Raw genomic sequence first — 19212 nt, forward strand, 5'->3', positions numbered from 1 at the left:
AGCCTGTATTTTGCCATTTTGTGTTTGTTTTGTAAACAGCGGGACGTTTCTGTGGAAAGACAGTATTTACAACCCTCCAGCCAATCGCAGAGCGGGGGGGTGGCTTGTCGCAAACGGGGCCGGGCGAACGTGTCAGCTGCGTGATGTCACTCCCGCGGCAATTTGAAAGCACACACGGATTTTTTTTTTTTTTTCACTCACTCACTCACAGAAGCTTACGTGTGTACATCCTGTATTTAAAAAGTGCATTTTCCTGAGTGAATCCGGCAGACAGCCCCTTTAAGGTAGTCAGCTATGACATTTACTGTACCAAACTATCCAAGGCAATTTTACAATATTAAATGTACTTACAGTTGTGCTTGAAAGTTTACATAGACACACTAGGGCTATGTAAACTTATAAGCACACCTGATAAAAAGACTTAATGCCCATAAAATCCATAAAATATGAAGATCGCTTTCCACCAAAGGTACTTATTTGGTTGAGGGTAGTTTAACATGTATCCGTCATGTATTTCTACATTTGTTAGCCATTTGCAAGTATTTAATTCCTTCATTATAGTCTTTAGATATTTCATACCAATGATTGAAAAACATTATTTTCACAGGTCTGGTAAATGCCTTGCAAGGGTGAATTACAAATCACAAAGATACTTGTTCCCTCAAAATCTTTCATATTGCTGCTTGTCAGTGAGCCTTAGGGTTTAATTTGCACCTCAAAATATGTTTCAACTATTTCAGCTTTGGGGTTATGCTCTCTTTAAAAAGCAATATGTGTTCAAAGAATCTTGGATGCCTATGAATAAAAGTTTTTGCTGTTTAACTACTGTAGAGGTGACTGGAATAAGAGAATTGAACTTGAAACTAAAATATGGCCTTTATTTTGTGTAGGTGAGCTATTACATTTCTCAGTCCAAACACTTATATGTTCAGAAGTATTGGACTTTTCATGCAATGAGTTGAAAGAACAAGATAATTGCCAGGAAGGAAATGATGTTGCAATGATATGAGGGAATTGCCTCATAGCAATTATTAAGTGTACAGTAAGATTGCTCTGTGATCCTTGTGCTGCTCATGGCCTCTCTGGGATATATTTGCTTTGTATCTGGGATATTACAGTCCTGTTTGTGTTCCATTTACTATGATATGCTGTCATCACACAGAACAGTGGCACCTCGACTTTTGACTGCTCCAATTTAAGAGTTTCTCGAGATATGAGACATTGCTTAGCTGATTTATTTTATTATTATTATTATTATTGTTATTATTATTATTATTGCCTTGGCTTGAGTAACAAGTGAGAGTTAGACTCTCCACAGCTTCAATGAACATAAAAAAATAAATAATGGAGCAGCTAATATGAAATCTCTTAGTGGAACCTTGGTTCACTGTTAAATCTGTTTACAACTTTTTTTTTTTTTCAGACAAATATTGCCTGGGTTCTTGAATTATGCCTCCTGACATCCATGTGGAAAACTCTCACACAGCATAAATGTTATTAGCACCACGTGTCAGGTATTTGTTTCATTTCCTAAGAAAGTGGAACTTGAAAGTGCCACTGAGCTCTCGCTGGTTAGGTAGGCCCTACTCTGTCCCCACTGCCATGCAGCAGGGGAGAGAGAGCGAGAGATAGCACAAGAAAGTCAGTTTATTAATCTTAAAACTTTATTTCTGATATTTCTCATGATATGTTTTTATATTGATATTTTACAATACTGTATAGTGCCTTTTTTCTTTCTTGTAATAAAAAAAAATGTGGTGTTTTTTTTTTTGTGGGTGGCTGGAAAGGATTAATGGCATTCCCATGTACAGTAAACTCATACATTAAGTCAAGGCACCACACTGTACTATAGACCCACATTATATTCATGTTTTTCTTTTGGCTTAATATTGACATTATTTCTCAGGATTTACTAGCAATTTTTCAAAGAAATGAAAATTCTGGGTGACAATGAGAATCTTCTTTATCTTCATGGACAAGCACACACAATATACTCACAGTTATCAGAGAACATGTCTAAGGGGGTGTTGTTACGCTCATTTTTAAGCTTTTGTGATTGAGAACATCAAACATGAACTTGATGTTGCCTCTCTGACTCCAATACTGCTTCATAGTAGAGGTCTCAGATGGAGGTCCTGTTATTGGCTGTGTTATTATGTTGACCTGACGTTGGTACACATGAAACCATGGCAGGATAACAGCAAACACAATTGCTCAGTTCGCCGCCCACAGAATGCACAGTCATACCTCATAGAAGAAATCTAAGCCTGCCTTATCAGGATAATTTGTCTTGATGACTCTGAGCGGTGGGAAATGCAAACACTTGTAGGTATACATTTATAACTTTGCATCGCAATTGAGTCCAGTTGCACCTTGCAGCCATTTCACATTAATCAGTAATAGCTCCCATGTTCAGTACTGAATTCATTCCAATGATTTTGCTCTAACTAATCATTCAGACCCTAAGCATGAAAAATCGTTTATAAGTCCAAGTCAATATAAATAGAGCCAGACTAATATCCACAATATTCTGAGTGCAGAAAATACTGTGTAAATTAACGGGTGATTTAGTATGAAAATAAGCTGGCATCCAGTTCAAGGTGTACCCCGCCTACTGCCCGAAGCCAGCTGGGATAGGCTCCAGCACCCCCACAACCCTTGTGAGGAGTAAGCGGTTAAGAAAATGGATGGATGGATGGATGGATGGATGGATGGATGGATGGATGGATGGATGGATGGATGGATATTCCACTTTTTCCAAAAGTTAGACTAAATCAGGTTTTACTAAGACTAAACTTCAAAGTAAAAGGCAACAAGTTATCTAATGAATAAATCCCTAGTCCCTAATTGGAACTGTTCCAATCTACATCCAAATTACAACAAGTAATGACATCGCCATTTGCAAAGTAATTTTGCCTGCTATCACCTACCAACTAATGAAGCTATGAAAGACACATCAGGAGTCAGGTCACCTTGGGAAACCTGTACTTGTGTTTAAATTGCTGCACTGTGCATAGACCATTTGTGTTTGTATCATCTGGTCACTAAGCAAACTGCTGTAACATTCAATTAAGGTTATGTCTCTGTTTGCCTCTGTCTCCTCTACAACACTTTTTAAGCTTACACCATGCGCTTGTTAGTTGTTAAAATGCAAGTTCATTATGTATCCAAACACCCCAGTGGTATTTATTCATAGAACTTGTCAAAGAAATCTACAATTACTTATTTTCTTTTGTTTTGTTACCACAAAGGTGATGTTTTATGCCTTGTTTACTTTAATATGTGCTTTTTGCTACAATTTTAAAATGAAAATGTCTTCAATTTTAGAAAATATGTAGCTATCTAGACAATATCACACATCATAAGCTGTGCGTTTTTGTGTTTCTAGATATTTCTAGATATTATCTATGTTATATTTAATTACATCTTTTGGATCTCAATCGGAATCTGTATAAAACATTACTTCCTACAAATTAAGATTATTGACCATTAATCTTTTTCCCCATTATTGTTATTATTTGTTAGCAATCAGTGTCCTTTTGCTGCCTTTCCCCCCTTTCTGTATTTCTGACCTATGAATCTTCTCATCACCATCTGTGTAAAAGGTTCCATCTTCCATCTGCTGGCTCTGTTGCACCACCCTCACCACCTGCATCTGGTCTCCAGTGGATTCCACCTAACCTCTAACTTCCTGGGGCTTATGTCTGATGAGGACGCATTTTGTTGACAAAGTCTCACCAAGGTTACCTCTTTAACCCAAATCTTTACATTTTGTGTACTATTTCACGAAAAATCTTCTCCTTCAATATCACTTTTTTCTTTTTTCTTTTTTTTTAACTCCCGCGACGTGACACATTATCAGCCCTGAGTGTACCAAGGCTCACATTGAACAAATTTCTATACCCAACCTGATTTTAGCAAATTATTTTCTTCTAAAATTAGCTAGCATGGGCAAACATCCCACCACACAACACAATGTATACAATTAAGTTCTATAATTGGATTTGCCCATGTCCTTTTCCTTGCCTTGATTCATTCATCAAAAGCTAATTAATCCTTGAGTCATACCAAAACGAGACACAGTATGTCAGAGAAGACCTTGCACAATATTTTTAGTTACGTGATCTTGTTCCATATTATGAATCTAAATAATCTAAAGCCAATCTATTTTCCTCTACGTTATACTAATGCAATACACCAAATTTCATTATGACCCATTTACAAACTAAGGTACAATGACAATACAGTGACAAAAGCATACTGTAACTCTCTTCATATAGGTAGGAGTAAGTATCTTCTTGGAACCCTGGTTGTGTGAATCTAGGGTCAATTAAGACAATTAAACTGGTCGTATAAATTATTATGGTACAGAAGTCCAGAATAAGCATAAAAACAACAAAAGATTATGACATTTTACAAACAAAATATTATCTACATATAGATGAAAGGCAATTTCTAAAAAAAAAATGGGCCACATGTGGGTGGGGAAATAGCGGGTGTTAAATCAACAATGCAATGTCTCATGCTTGGCCACGAGCAAACTTGAGGTGCAGGAATGATGAGCTGGGACAGAGAAGCCAGAGGGCGAAACATCACCTTAACCTCAATCTGACTCATAAGGTCGACATGGTTCACTGTTACCTTTTGCCACTGCCAATCACATGAGTTTTGTGCTTTGGCCAAGAGCGAATGGCTAGCTGTGCGATGAGGGGCAGATGGTACATCTTGAGAAAAGTCTTTCAAAAACTCATTTTATATGGTTCAAGTGAGGCAGACCAAGGTCATTGTCAACCTTAGTTAAAAATGGTGGTGTGAGCCATGAGTAGGATAAAGATTATGAGCAATGTTATGCATTAGCTTTTATGTTATAGCTAGTAGCTACATTAGCATAAAGTATGTTGCTGCATCTGGCACAAACTATATTTTCATTGTTACATTTTAAGATGAATCACAAATGGCTTTTTTTTTTCAGATATTGAATGGATGGATGGATGATTTAACACTGCCATTGTAATAGAACAGATGAAACAGTAGAATGGTAGACCTACCTATTAAACCGATCTTTTGTTTTTTGTATACAGTAAATTAAAAAAAGACACTGGCATGAGGACAAAATCATCTATTTATTTATTTACTTCTTTTCTATCATGTAATTTTTCACAAATGGTTATACAAATAGGTAGACTCTCATAAATAAATAAATAAATAAATAAATCCATCCATTTTCTTTAACCGCTTTTTCTCACAAGGATCGCACAGGGTGCTGAAGCCTATCCCAGCTGGCTTCGGCGGGGTACACCCTGACCTGGTTGCCAGCCAATCCAGGTTAATTAATTAATTAATTAATTAATTAATTAATAATTTCAAACATTAATTAAACTTGGCAGATGTATTCTTTAAATGAACAAACAGACTAAACAACTACAGTGCTGTGAAAAAGTATTTGCCCATTTGTCAAATTCTTACCCCACTTTAAGACCGCCAAACAAATGTAAATATCAGACAAAGATAACACAAGTACATTTAAAGCTCATTGTTTAAATAGTGATTTTATTTGTGAAACAAACTAATCAAAGTGGTTCTGTGTCAAAATGCAACATGAACCTAATAACTAGGTGTGCCCTCCATATTTTCTGGTTAAGAGCAGAATTTATGGTTCCATCAGTCAGAACAAAGTTGTCCAGGTCCTGAAGGAGCGAGACAGCCCCTGTTGATGTTCTTCTCACTTTTGTCTTGTCTGTCCTAGAGTATACTCCCAAAAGACTTGAGAAGCACTCAAATGTTTTTTTTTTTTCCCTTCAAAAGTAAGAAGAGTCTTTATGTTCTTTTTGGTTACCAATGTTTTTCGCCTGACCTTACCTGAGGCAAGGGATGCCTGCAGATCTTTAGATGTTGCCCTGGGTTCCTTTGTGGCATCCTGGAAGATTTGTTGCTGTGCTCTTGGTTGTAATTTTTGGAGTGGAAAGGTTCCCCGTTGCTCCACATTTTCCCCATCTGTGAATAATGGCTCTCACTGTGGTTCAGTGGAGTCCTAAAGCTTTAGGATCAGCTTTGTAAGACTTTCCAGACTGATACATGCCAATTACTTTATTTAGTGTATCATCCTTTTTGAATGTATTTGGATCTTTTGACTGACTTCATTCCCTTATTAAATAAAATCACAATTTAAAAACTGCATTTTGAACTTACTTCCGTAATCTTGGTATGATATTTACATTTGTTTGATTATCTTAAGGGGTAAAGTGGGTAAACAATAGGGGTGTGAATTGCCTAGTACCTGGCGATTCGATCCGTATCACGATTCATAGGTCACGATTCGATTCGATACCGATTAATCTCGATATGAATTTACAAGTCGATTGTTGCGACTTTTTCTCAAATTTAGAAAATACCATTCAGTAAACTTGTACATGCACACTGTAAGATTTGTATGAAAATGTATTATTTATTGATCTGAAACTTCAGTCAGTGATCCACTGTATTTAACAAACAGGTTGTAACGCATTGAAATGAAATATTAAGGCTTAATGTTCTATTACTATAACATTCTTACATGCTTAAGGTGTGAAAGTTAGACGTTTTGTTGAAAAATTTTCCATCAAAAAAGGATGTTAAAAAAATCGATTCGGCTGCCTATTGAATCGATTCAAGAATTGCGTGATGTAGTATCGCGATATATTGCCGAATCGATTTTTTTTAACACCCCTAGTAAACAATGCAAACAAGTACGAATTTGAGAAGAGGTGAGTGTGGTTTTTCAGGTGCATCAAGATGTGATACCCAAAAATGCACAATTAAAGAGAAGGTATGAAAGGCCATTAGCTTTATCCTCAGGAGACCAGAAGTGCAAATATGTTTTTGTGTCAACAAATATTAAACAAGGTCTTTGGAGAATCGTCTGAATTTTATAATGGTCTAAAAATGCTACAGGTTATTAGTTATTTATAACAACAAGTTTTGTGAGAGTGTTTTTATTGTGCCTTTTGAGGCTGAAAACAGTTAAAATGCTTGTTTGCTTCTCAATTGGTTTTACATTGTTGTAACTCTGACCACATTATAAAGGCCTGATTAGGGGTTACTATATTGAACCACCTGTTATTTTGGCATGAGCTTAAAAAAAATGTTGTATGATTTTGAAAGAGCATCTTTAGTGTTTTTCTCATTTAGAATGCATTTTTATTACAAATCCCTTGTTGGTCCAACAAGTGGTGTGGTTGACAGATTAAGAGTGTCACGGAACAACACTGTCACATTATTTGCCAAGAAGCTTGAAGCTGGCAAGAAGGAATCACTAATTTCCACATTAAAGCGTGCCAACTGCTGACAGATCTGTGCTTTGCAAGCTAACAAGTCATTCTTGCCAGTTGGAAAATACAAAAATGCATTACTTATTTTGATTATTCTGCTATGCAACAAAAGTTAGTTTTTCTTTGCGCAAAAGTGGAATTGAAAGACAGTTGGAAATCATTTTCTATTTACTCAGCAATAATAAGACCGCACACAGCATGCGGCAACAGTTTGGCATAGAGTAGACTATTTTTTTCTTTATAGATCTCCAACAGGTGTAAGATTAAACATCACCCATTTGAAATTTGGGTTAACCTGATCTAACAGGCTCATCAGAAACCTGCAAGTGTTTTGTCTTCTGGCTCGTCTTAGCAGAGCAGGCCAGATGAGACCTCAACGACTGCACCAGCTGGCAGGTGATGCTTTGCTAAGACATGGACCACATGGGGAGGAAAGTGTGTGTGCGCGCGTGTGTATGCGCGCATTGGGGTGTGTGTGTGTGTGTGTGGTTTGTGTGCACGCGTCGTGTGTGTGTGTGTGTGTGTGTGTAAACAGATACAGGGAGGAATAAATGGCTGAGTGTTATTGTTCAGACTGGAACAAAATGGAAACACTGCTGGGATTTCAGTCTTTATTTTTTATTGGTTAGCTGGATAATAGATGGCCTCATTTAGAAACCAGTAAATCATCTAAATTCTAATCAATTAGTGTGATTAAACAACATTGTTCTCGCTTTTGCTTCAAAGATCTTCCTCCGGATAAATCACTTTCAACCTATTGTAGAAAATCTAAATGGACAACATAGAGACACATGCATTTGTTATTGGATGGATTCAAAACAAATGATTTAAGCTCATTTCAACTATATAGAAACAAGAAACTGTGGTAAGTAATATGCTGTCTCCCAACGCAAAGGTTGTGGGATCAATCATCACCCCTGATAGCATCAAAGTGACTTTGAGCAAAACACTGAACGTTCATTTGCTCCCAGTAAGACATGGCAGCCCATTGCATGGCAACAGCCGATCACTGGTTTATGAATGCGTGTGTGTGTGAAAGTGTGAATGGTATGCACATATAATAAATTAGCGAATGATGAATGAATTGCAAAATTTAAGACAACATATAAAGTTACTGAATTTCAATCTACTCTAATGTATCATACATTCCGACAAAATCCACATTTGATAAAGGCATCTAATAAAAATTACCAATGTGCCAAAGACAATATGATTTATAAATCAATTAAGAAAAAAAAATATGTATATTGTAATGTAATAAACATTGTATAAAAACATTTACTCAAAAGCTAAAGAAGCCAAGCCAAACAATGTATGCATCGAACGAAAGCACAACCATCATCTGTGATGAATTGCCCCAACAAAAACAACAACAAAAAAAAGGTCTGCCATGGTTAACTTTCATGGCGGCAGCGAGGGCTCTATTGCGGTCAATACTAATGTGATGGGTAGGTGGATGGATGACAAGAAGAAGTAAAATGACATTTCAACTTTTAAATGGCTTCATTGGCAGGACTGATTAAATTTGAACTTCACCTTGACATTCAATGTTAGCTTAAGGAATCTTTGGCACCCTCCCAGAGATAATGAGAGCTGGTCATTTTCCAGTCCAGTGACAATTATAATCTTCAAATGTGGGGAATGAGGAAAAAATGTAGGGCACTCTTGAGAGTTGTGTGATAGCCTTATAATTGAGAAAAAGGGAGGATAAAACATGCAAGAAACTACTCAGTACTTGCTGGCAATGGTTCTTGACTATAGTGCAAATGTTTTACCATCAAAGCTTTGAGCGACCAAAGGAATGCAAACGAGGCGAGATTAGATGCCTTTCTCGGGGGATTTTTGGTCTGTATTGGAAAATCTCCAGACAAATTTTCAAATGCAATATTGTACTTTAATATGAGGGATGTTGTAGAATTCACTTTCAAATGACATTGGAAGGCTCGTCATGACTTTCTTATGAAACTGAATGACCACTTCGACTACCATCAACTTAATTCAAATCAAAATCTGCTTTTCAATAATGTCACTATTATCTGTTTTTTTTTTCAATGTTATAGAAGGAGAAAAAAAGTCAATGAAATAAATCAGAAATTCTATATTTTGGGGATAAAATGTGGATTGTATTTTAAGTCCATATCACCTAGCCCTTTTGATTGAATATATTTTTTATCTATTGCTGCATGTACTTTAGAGATGATAATCACCCCTCTGCTTGAAGCAACCATGTTAAATCTATTTTTGGCCTGTCAAAGTGCTGAAAATATGGTACTTTTCCATGGCTGACAAAGTTATATTGCCCAGTGCTTCTGGCATTTGTGCATTGGGTCACAGATCTGAAGTCATTCCACCAGCTGCCCACAATTACACACTCTGCCCTCCACTAACACACTTCACCAACAGACTGACCAGCAGCTCATGTGCAGAATCCTGACTGTCATCGTCGCATGACACAGTTCGCCATCGCGAACTCACCAGGGGAAGGGAACTTTTATGAACGCTACATTCAGCCTGCATGTCTTGAACAAAACAAATAGCTCACACAACCGCTCTGATAAATGGAGTGGAGTGGGCGCCTTCCTGCTGAGTGTGTTCTCACATAAACATATGCCATACAAAAAGTATGAGCTTAAGTGAATGTATTAGTAGAAAGTTACAGTAATTAATTTGAAGAGAATATTTGGCTATAGCATTCTAACCTTTTATTAGAAGTAGGGAAAAATATACATACAGCATGTTTGTTATTTTGTTTTATATTAAATTAAAATGCTTAACTGTGATTGGCTGGCAACCAGTTCAGGGTGTACCCCGTCTACTGCCCAAAGCCAGCTGGGATAGGCTCCAGCACCCCCACGACCCTTGTGGGGAATAATCCATCCATCCATCCATCCATCCATCCATTTTCTTGACCGCTTATTCCTCACAAGGGTCGCGGGGGGTCCTGGCGCCTATCTCAGCTGGCTCTGGGCAGTAGGCGGGGGACACCCTGGACTGGTTGCCAGCCAAACGCATTGTGGGGAATAAGCGTCACGAAAATGGATGGACAAAATATTTCATTTTCTTACATTTTTTGTTAACAAAATAATGCTCTTGCATTATTTCATTAGAATGCATTAATTAAAATTGAATACACAGCATAGGCATAACTGCTCCCCACAGTAGATCGTTGCATCTCTGGTGTCATGTGCTTTTCACGGTGCACTGATTAAAAATAACTTTTCTTGGCAGACGGGGTGTTACAGTGATGCAGCCCAAGGGCTTTTTGGGCTGTCCACTAGTCTTTCTCCCTGTGGAGTTGGCTTGGAGAAGGGGATGAGGTGGGAAGGGGGGAATCCTTTCATTATACATTCCAGATAGTCCAGCCAAGTTTTTGGGCTCCTACATCTATCTTGAAATTGGATTATGAGACAAAAATGTATCAGTGTATTGGAGAGACAAAGGCAATTTTCTAAAGTTAAATTGGAGCCAGGCTGTGAGAAGAGGAATGCCATTTTTCAAGGGGACAAAACAAGAAGGCATAGAAGGCAAAACATTCATTTTCAACATTGCCGCACAATATTCTCAAACAGCATTTAACGATCAATATAAGATTGTCATCTCATTGCTCCACGTTGATGGCCACTGTTGTTCATTAAACTGACAGGATGTTTGGTTTTTGTTCTCTCTTTTGCTCTTTATTTCTACCTCAGGGCAGGTTTGAGAAATGGGTCACACTTCAGTAGCCTCCAAAGAAGGTTATTTCTTTCTAATAAGAAAAAGACGTCCAGTGTGAGTGCCACAACTGGCTTCTGGGCAAGAAAAAAAAGACCCTTCCTGTCTAATCCCAATCCACACAAGGCTGTCTTGGCAGACAGTGGGATTATTAATAGATCGGCCTCATTTTTCCACCCTTACAAACAGGCAATTTCTGTTTCTTTTCCTTGCTTTTTCTCACTTTTTTAAAATGTCACCGCTTCATATCATACTTGGCCCTGCTAAACCCTCATGTTGAAAAACCTAAACTGTGTGTGTCAGTGTGTGAGCATTCTCACAAGCACTTTCAGTTTAAAAATAACCTCTGGTATCTGCTGCTCCCACAGCACAGTATGCATATCCACACTGTACAGTATATCCCACGAAACCCCACATTTATCTGTTCAAAAGGGAGTGCATTTAGAATCATTATTATACATTTGCCGCCTCAGCGGATACCCCATATTTTGGTCACCATAGCAACACACAGGTAAGTGGAAAGTAGTGCTTAGCTTGCCACGCAGCATGGAGTCCGTTTCTAAAAGTGGTGACCCTTTAAAAGCAAACACCCACTGACATGAGGAGGCAACCAGAGCCATACATAATTTGGAAGCGCAGGTCTGAAAATGCAGGGGAAAATCCGATAAATGTTGTACATTGTGCATTTTTATACGTTTTTGTTGTGTGTAGGCACCTGAAGGGCAGTCTTCTAAAACGCAGCACATATAGCGAGGAGGAATCGGCTCAATCGGCCTTTTTGTTTCTCCCTCCTCTGCCTCTCATCCTCCTCTTCTATCAATTGCTTGTATCTCAGCATCGATATCCTCCCCCTCTCTCTGCTCTACTGGGTTGTCAACTTTCACACGCCTTCCCTTTCGTGCCTCTCTTCATGCCTACCTTGTTTCTTCCCCCGGGCTTTAATGCGTCTGGTCTACAAGAGACTCCTGACAGCTGTCTATCCCCTGCAGGTCGCCATCAGAGACACTGACCGTATGGAAAGAATAGTAATTGTGATCGTTTGGCCTCCAAAAAGCAGAACAAAACAAAAAGTCTGTTGCTTCAGGCTGCTCGCTTTGAATCCTTTCATTTGTTTTCCCCAATGCTCAGATTGTGGTGGAAAGGGAAATTTAATATCAAAGCCATCAAAATAAGGTGTGCTGTGGAATCAGCATAAGGGAAAAATATGACACTTTGATAATGTTTGGTATTCATTTGCTCGTTAGTGTGTATTGGCAGAATTACAGTCACACACAAAAACAGGAACCTGGCGTGATTGCAGGAAAACATCAGTCATGCTTTGTTGGCCTTGATTTGTTTGGCAATTGGAATGCACATTACTGCCTCCTATGGGACTGGAGTAGAACAGAATTAACTGCAACTGTCAACTAAAGCCAGACTAGTCGCAGCTGTGCAAAACATGCTGCCATGCCCTGAGAACCCCAAAAAATATTTAATCTATTTCTGGTAAAATAACGGCTTCTCTCTTTTTTAAGTGAGCTCTGGAAGAACCATGCAACATTGTCTTAAATTCTTCTAACAACATCAGTCTCCAGAAAAATATACAGCATCCTGAAAACACACTGACAAATGCTTTCTTGCCAGATTCAAATTTCCTTCATGACTACTTATACTCGTTTCTCAAAAAAAATAAAATAATGTAAATGATATGAAAGTACTTCCAAATTCATTTGGTACATCTGTTTCTTCATTTACATACCATCTGTTTACACATTGACATCTTTACCGGTAGTCACAAGTGTGTACAAGCAAGCCGGACCTTTTTACAAAGCATTGAGCAAGACTATTGAATGACATTGCTCTCATATTTATGATATGGGGCCAGAAACGGTAAAAAAATAAATAAATAAATAAATAGAGTAAACTATATATATATATATATATATATATATATATATCCGATGGAATACACTGTGGTTATACAACTCAATGTTACGGAGTCTTTTTTAACATGGCTTCAAAGTGAACCGTGCCACAGATGCATGCAGCAAAAACTGTACTTACTGTTTTTGTGAATTATATAAATATATACAATATGTGATATATTGTCTATATGACAGTGATTCTCAAATTGTAATATGAAATAATCATTTATCCTTTTAAAATTCTATAGCATCCCTCCATTTTCTATAATGCTTTCTCTCTCTCTCTCTCTCTCTCTCTCTCTCTCTCTCTCTCTCTCTCTCTCTCTCTCTCTCTCTCTCTCACACACACACACACCCACACACACACCCACACACACACGCACCCCCACCCACACACACACGCACACCCGCACACCAATGTCAGAATAATTTCAAAATAAATTGGCAAAATGACTACAGCAGCATTGCAAGGAAGTCACATTCTTACAGTATCTGTGATGGAAGGCATAGGGTGTAAGGAAAGAACACATCATATAACAAATAGGACAGGTTGGGGAGGACAGGCCAGGCTTAGTGAGACAGGCAGTGCTACATGTGGTTGGAGGGAGTAGCTATGCAGCGCTTAATCACCTGTGGGGACTTTAGAGTGCAAACGAGAGAATATAGTGTGGGTATAGTTGAACTTGACATGATAATATAGGCTGTGTGATTGTGAGTGGCCCCACATCAAGAAACTAAATCCTAAATGTGTGTCCACAGAGATACAGTATATTGGTTAATTAACACCATCAAACATGTCTGCCATCTGTGTACATAATGATGACAGGAAGACTTTAAAACTATACGACGCAGTAGCAGCAGCTGGCTATCATGCCTTTAGTTTGCTAAGGAAAGTGCAAAAACCATTTTAAGCATGCAGGTGCTAGAAACAGCAAATGGCATAAACTAGTCAGCAAATATGATTGGAACTACCGGTACATCAAATTCGTTTTGATTTCGAGCAGGAGGGAGGGAAAACCTAGGCCATAGTCTATGGTAAATGGAAAAGTTATGAGCAGTAAAAGTATCACACTATCACAGCTCAAACAGCATCAACAAACAAGTAAGGAACAATTAATAATTAAGGCCAGTTTCAAATGTTCAAACTGCCCATAATTTTACATTTTTTTTAATTTATTTTTTAAATCCAGTAAAGTTTAATTTTTCTTTTTAAGTATCATGCACAGTATAGTGCAATACAGTACAGTGTTGTACACTTTTCAAAGTAATGTTCAGATGAATTAAACTTTTTAGTACACACATTTGCCTTTAGTCTTACTCGTACTCTTTGTTTTGAAACACATATTTTAATTTTAATAATTTCTATTTAATTTTCTTAATTTCTTTTGTGTAATGAATTGTACTTATTTAAGTAACTTTAATAATAATAATCATTATTATTATTATTATTATTATTATTATTATTATTATTATTATTATTACTATTTACCAGCGCCTTTCAAGACACCCAAGGACACTTAACAGGGCAGAGTATGCTAAACTGTTAAAAACAAACCCCAAAAATTTGGCCAGAATTTTTTCTTTAAAAAAGCTTACAAGGTTTACTATTTATTTTATTTTATTTTTTTTAAACTTTCCCATAGTAAAGCGCAATGTTAAACTGTGTATTATTTTAGAGTAACTCACAATACCAAATGTACATTTTAGAAACAAAAAAACATCTGTCACATTTATGACGAACACTTACATGATGGTGGTACTTGGAGAAGTGAGAAAATTTTTGGTTGGATGTTACTTGGAGTAAAAAGTTTGAGAAGCACTGTTATTTGCTAGACCTTCCACCACTCTGTCATTTGTCCCGGGGTGTCACTTGAAAGAAAAGGGGGGCAAGCTAAGACACTGAACAGACTGCTATCAAGCACACAGCACAGGTTTCCTCATTTTACAAGGAAACAGCTCATCAATATTTCATGAGGTGCGCTTTTACCACATTTGTTGGACCCAAAGGATATGAAGAGGGAATGAAGTAAAGCTGACTGTACACACCAGTTTTGTTTGCATTTCTAACGGAAGTCTACCTTCAAAGGACTCATGGCCTGAATTTCAAATGGCAATTGAGTGAAGGGGGTTTGAGTGAGCATTCATTGTGCTCCTTTTCATATGAACTATGTATAAGATAACAAAGGTTTGATAAAAACACTAGACATCAGTATAGTGACATACTTTTCTTCATAATATAAATAATAAGCAGTTCAGATAATGGATGATTGGATGAATGACACTTGTCACATATTATGACATATAATTTATCAAAATCTCTAGCATTCAATTGAAGTAAAATCAGAGGCTTGTGGTTGCATTGTAATATGTTCTGGAAAGTAATCTATTTCTGAGTTGGTAATAGTGGGGGTTCCTATATCTAATATTCTATAATATAGGAATGTATATGGCTCATGAGAATATTCGGTGATGATGTCGCGGCCTCCTGATGAATGTGATCTAAGGCTGTCAGAAGAGGCTTCTCGCGCTGATCGACGTTGTTGAGGCGATACACACTTCATCACGGAGATGGGCTTTGCAGCTTAGATTTCATCAGGGGCCGGCCATCAATATTCATGAGCATACATTTTATTATCATTGAACACAATAGCAGAAATTGGGAATTAATTTGTCTTGAGTGATTATATTAGAATAAACAAGATTATGTTGCACGACTTACGAGAGAGTTTTCTCCAGGCGACCTCCTGTAGAACCGATGATTTCTCCAAGGGTGCAAAACGTCTGGCCCAAAAAATCCTGAAAAAAAAAAAAAAGAGAGATAAAAGGGGATGACTTGTATGGCAGACGAAAGAAATAATGGTGGAGCTGCAGTCTAATCAATTCCAGGACACGAGTCACCAGATAAATTAAAAATAAAATAAAAAAGTGTATAAATCTCTAAAGGGTCAAACTGTCGCCATAATGAAAATGTGTATAAATTGTAGAGGTAATATTTCAAGGCACATCCATCCATCATCTACACCGCTTACCCTCAATAGGTTTGCAGATGTGCTGTACCCTATCCTACTGACTTTGAATGACAAGTCATGAGCTAATAGGAGGGCACATATAGACAAACAACCATTCATATATAAGGACAATTTAGAGAAAACTGTACATGCAAAATGCATATGGAAGGTTGGGTCCCAGATTCAAACCCTAACCTCAGAACCATGTGGCAGATGTGCTAACCACTTAACCATCATGCCACATTTTATGTATCAATTTCAAGTTGATTTTAACTCATTAATTCCTACAACAAAAGTGACCAACTTGTTATTCCATAACAGCGACACACGTCTATGCAATGACAAAAAAAAAAAAAAAAAATCCTAATTCTAAAATTCTAAAATCTAGATTCAGCGAAATGATTGTTTCCTTCCGCATGGTGATAATCAATTATTTGCATTTCTAGTAACTTGCTATTGAACAAGAAGATGCACATAAGAAATAAACATGCATATAACAGTGGACATGTACTAATGGAAAAGATGTCAGCGTGAGGTGGCAACACAGAAACAAGACTATTGGCGGTGGCTCCAGGTCAGGTGGAGGAGTGGAACCGTCACTTGCCTTCGGTGCTGGTTTGCGCGGGTTCGCTCCTCCGCCTGGGAGACCCATGTGGCTTACATGAAGTAAGCCGGTGTGTGAGTGTGTGAGTAAGTGGTAAAAAAAAAAAAAACTATGGGAGGTTGACGGACCTTGCACAAGGTGAATCAGGTCTGAATGTATGAATTTCAGCTTGTATTTCTTGATGGATAATGTAATGTAATGTGACAGGTTGGGGTTTAAATAACTTAGAACTTCTTGTTACTGCTTTTCAGACAAGCTGTCATGAGGTGTGTTTCCATTACCCTCAGTTTTGCGCAAAAGGCATGTTTCGCAAAAGTAAGCTGGTAATGGAAACACCGGATTTGCGAAAAAACTCTCAAATATCGCAAAAAAGTTTTTGCGCTCTCATGAGGTGGTTTTTGAGACGTATTGAAAAATAAGTATTTCGCAAAAGTGTAATGGAAACACTTTTTGCGCATTAGTAGTCATGTGACACCCGCCCGGTCACGGCGGAAAGGACTGTAACACGTTTATGTGTATTTTTATTAAACTTGCAATTACCATTTGTTTTGAGAATTATTAATTTCGGGTTTGTATTTTAGTTTTACATGTTGAAGTGATTTGTATCTGCTACTGCACGTCATGAGCGCAAAAGAGAGAGAGGTGTAATCGAGCGAGCCTCCTTCAAAAAGTTGAAGGAGAGGAGAGCTTGAAATCCTGTCCTGCCATGTCTGGTTAATTTAGCAGAAAACATCAGAAACTTTTAACAATTGGTAACCCGCCTTTTACACAGCCTCTGCATGGGAACAACAACATTTTAGGATTACAGGAAGTAGGAAGTACGGTGCCACTCGCTTTCGTGTCAGAACTGCTTGCCGACTGCCGAGGGACACACACAACAACACCAACATTAAATGCCCGAAACCGCCCGATGAGGGGTGAGTGTTTTTTTTAAAGTAACATAACTACACCGGGCGTCCTTCTACGGTAAACATCATGAGCACCTCTTACAGAACAGCGAGGGCTCGCGAGACGGGACATTCCGAGAATTGCGCCTCAGAAGCGAAACTCTCTTCAATGGAAACACCGACAATTCAAAATTGTACTTTATCGAAATAGTACAATATCGCTTTTATTTTTGCGGAAAAGGGTAATGGAAACGCACCTATGGTTTGGGTTGGGTTTTGGTTTTTGTTGCTTTTGTTGGGGTTCTAGTTTTGAGTTTGTCATGTTCCTACGTTTCTGTTTCTGCTTTCCGGTTTGTCTCCCCTGGTCTCGTTATTGTTAACCTTATCCACCTGCGTGTGTCTTCCCTTCCCGGTGTATCTACCAATCAGCTTCCCCTGCCACTTGTGTCTTGCCCAGCTGTGTCTAGTCATTGTGAATTAGTGTGTGTATTTAGTCACCTGTTTTTGGTTCATTGTTGGTGTTTTCCTCCCTGAATTACTGCCACTCTCCTCTCCTCTCCTGTCCTGTCCTGTCCTGTCCTGTCCTGTCCTGTCCTGTCCTGTCCTGTCCTGTCCTGTCCTGTCCTGTCCTGTCCTGTCCTGTCCTGTCCTGTTCTCTGCCCTGCCCTGCCCTAGTTTCCCCTTGTTCATTTGCCCGGAGTTTATTTGTGTTTTGATCAGTTCCTTATTTGCCTCCTGCTTTTGTTTTATTTAATAAAATCCCTCCTTGACTCCTCTGCCCTCATGCCCTGCTCTGCCTGCATTTGGGTCCTTCACCCCGTCAGCACGTGACACAAGCAGTAGCGTACATGGTGTTTCAGTATGGGATCATTGTATTGCTAATGCCTATGGAACATTTTAATGGATGTTCAAAGTAAAAAGTTTCATCAGCCAATAAAAGGCAGAGGGTGGTCTAATGGCTAGTCATTCACAGGGCATTTGTGAATAGCACATTGAGTGGGAATGGATCTCATGCCAGCTGCATGACAACTAGCTACTGTATGTAAAACATGACAGAACTAATAGCCCAGCAGGGTAGCAACCAGTACGAATTTCTATACCTCGGTCTAATTGAATGGTCCCTTATGCCCAGAGCAAAGAGCAACATTTCTTCAAGTACATTGTGACACACACTACATTTTTCAGGGCTTTGTTATAGATCTTTTATGCATTTTATCAATGGATGACATTTTTCTCCAAGTTTACAACCTGCCTCCGTACTACCAGAACAAAATGTCTGGAAAAACAACAGACAGGATGATACATTACACATCTAATGTTTTGTACGTCGTTTATGTGTAGCGACGATACTAGATGTGTTCAGCACCTGTAAATGTCCTGACACAATATGGTGTAGCTTCAAACAACACCAGCTGTGTGTACATTTGAAGTCCAGCTGCAGCGAGACAACACCAGGAAGTGGGCAAACTCTCCGGCTTGGAGCTGTTTGTCCTTGATGAAATGAGATGAAAGAATGGGAGAAAAAGCAATGAAGCGGACCAGTTGAGAACATAAATCATGGAATGAGTGAAGGAGGATGAGCGTAGCCATCAAAAGTAGTTTAATCATAAACCACTCACCTTCTGCGCTCCGGCAGGATTGATAGTTTTGTGAATAAAAAAAAAAAAAGGAACATTTGTCAATAGGAAGGCTCATGCTACATTGAGTTCTGAATGACACTTTATGCCCACTGAGTCACAACATGGCTGTTTTTCCACTCTAACACAGCAAATGAGTTTACACTGCAAATGA

The 19212-nt window shown here is 38.3% G+C and overlaps 1 protein-coding gene across 2 annotated transcripts in view; it reads right to left on the bottom strand.

Annotated features, from left to right (window-relative positions):
• The window catches only part of LOC144014631 (copine-9-like), a 75547-nt gene that overhangs the window by 27057 nt on the left and 29278 nt on the right, over positions 1-19212 (bottom strand). Inside the window, exons 6-7 of one of the 2 annotated variants that reach the window (XM_077514759.1) lie at positions 19041-19043; positions 15642-15718 (exon numbers count right to left, since the gene is read on the bottom strand). In XM_077514759.1, coding sequence (XP_077370885.1) covers positions 15642-15718; positions 19041-19043 — 80 coding nt within the window. The remainder of the gene's footprint in view (positions 1-15641; positions 15719-19040; positions 19044-19212) is intronic. The other variant, XM_077514758.1, reaches the window with a different exon arrangement.

The sequence above is a fragment of the Festucalex cinctus genome, chromosome 2 (genome assembly GCF_051991245.1).
Source record: "Festucalex cinctus isolate MCC-2025b chromosome 2, RoL_Fcin_1.0, whole genome shotgun sequence".
Classification (NCBI taxonomy): Eukaryota; Metazoa; Chordata; class Actinopteri; order Syngnathiformes; family Syngnathidae; genus Festucalex; species Festucalex cinctus.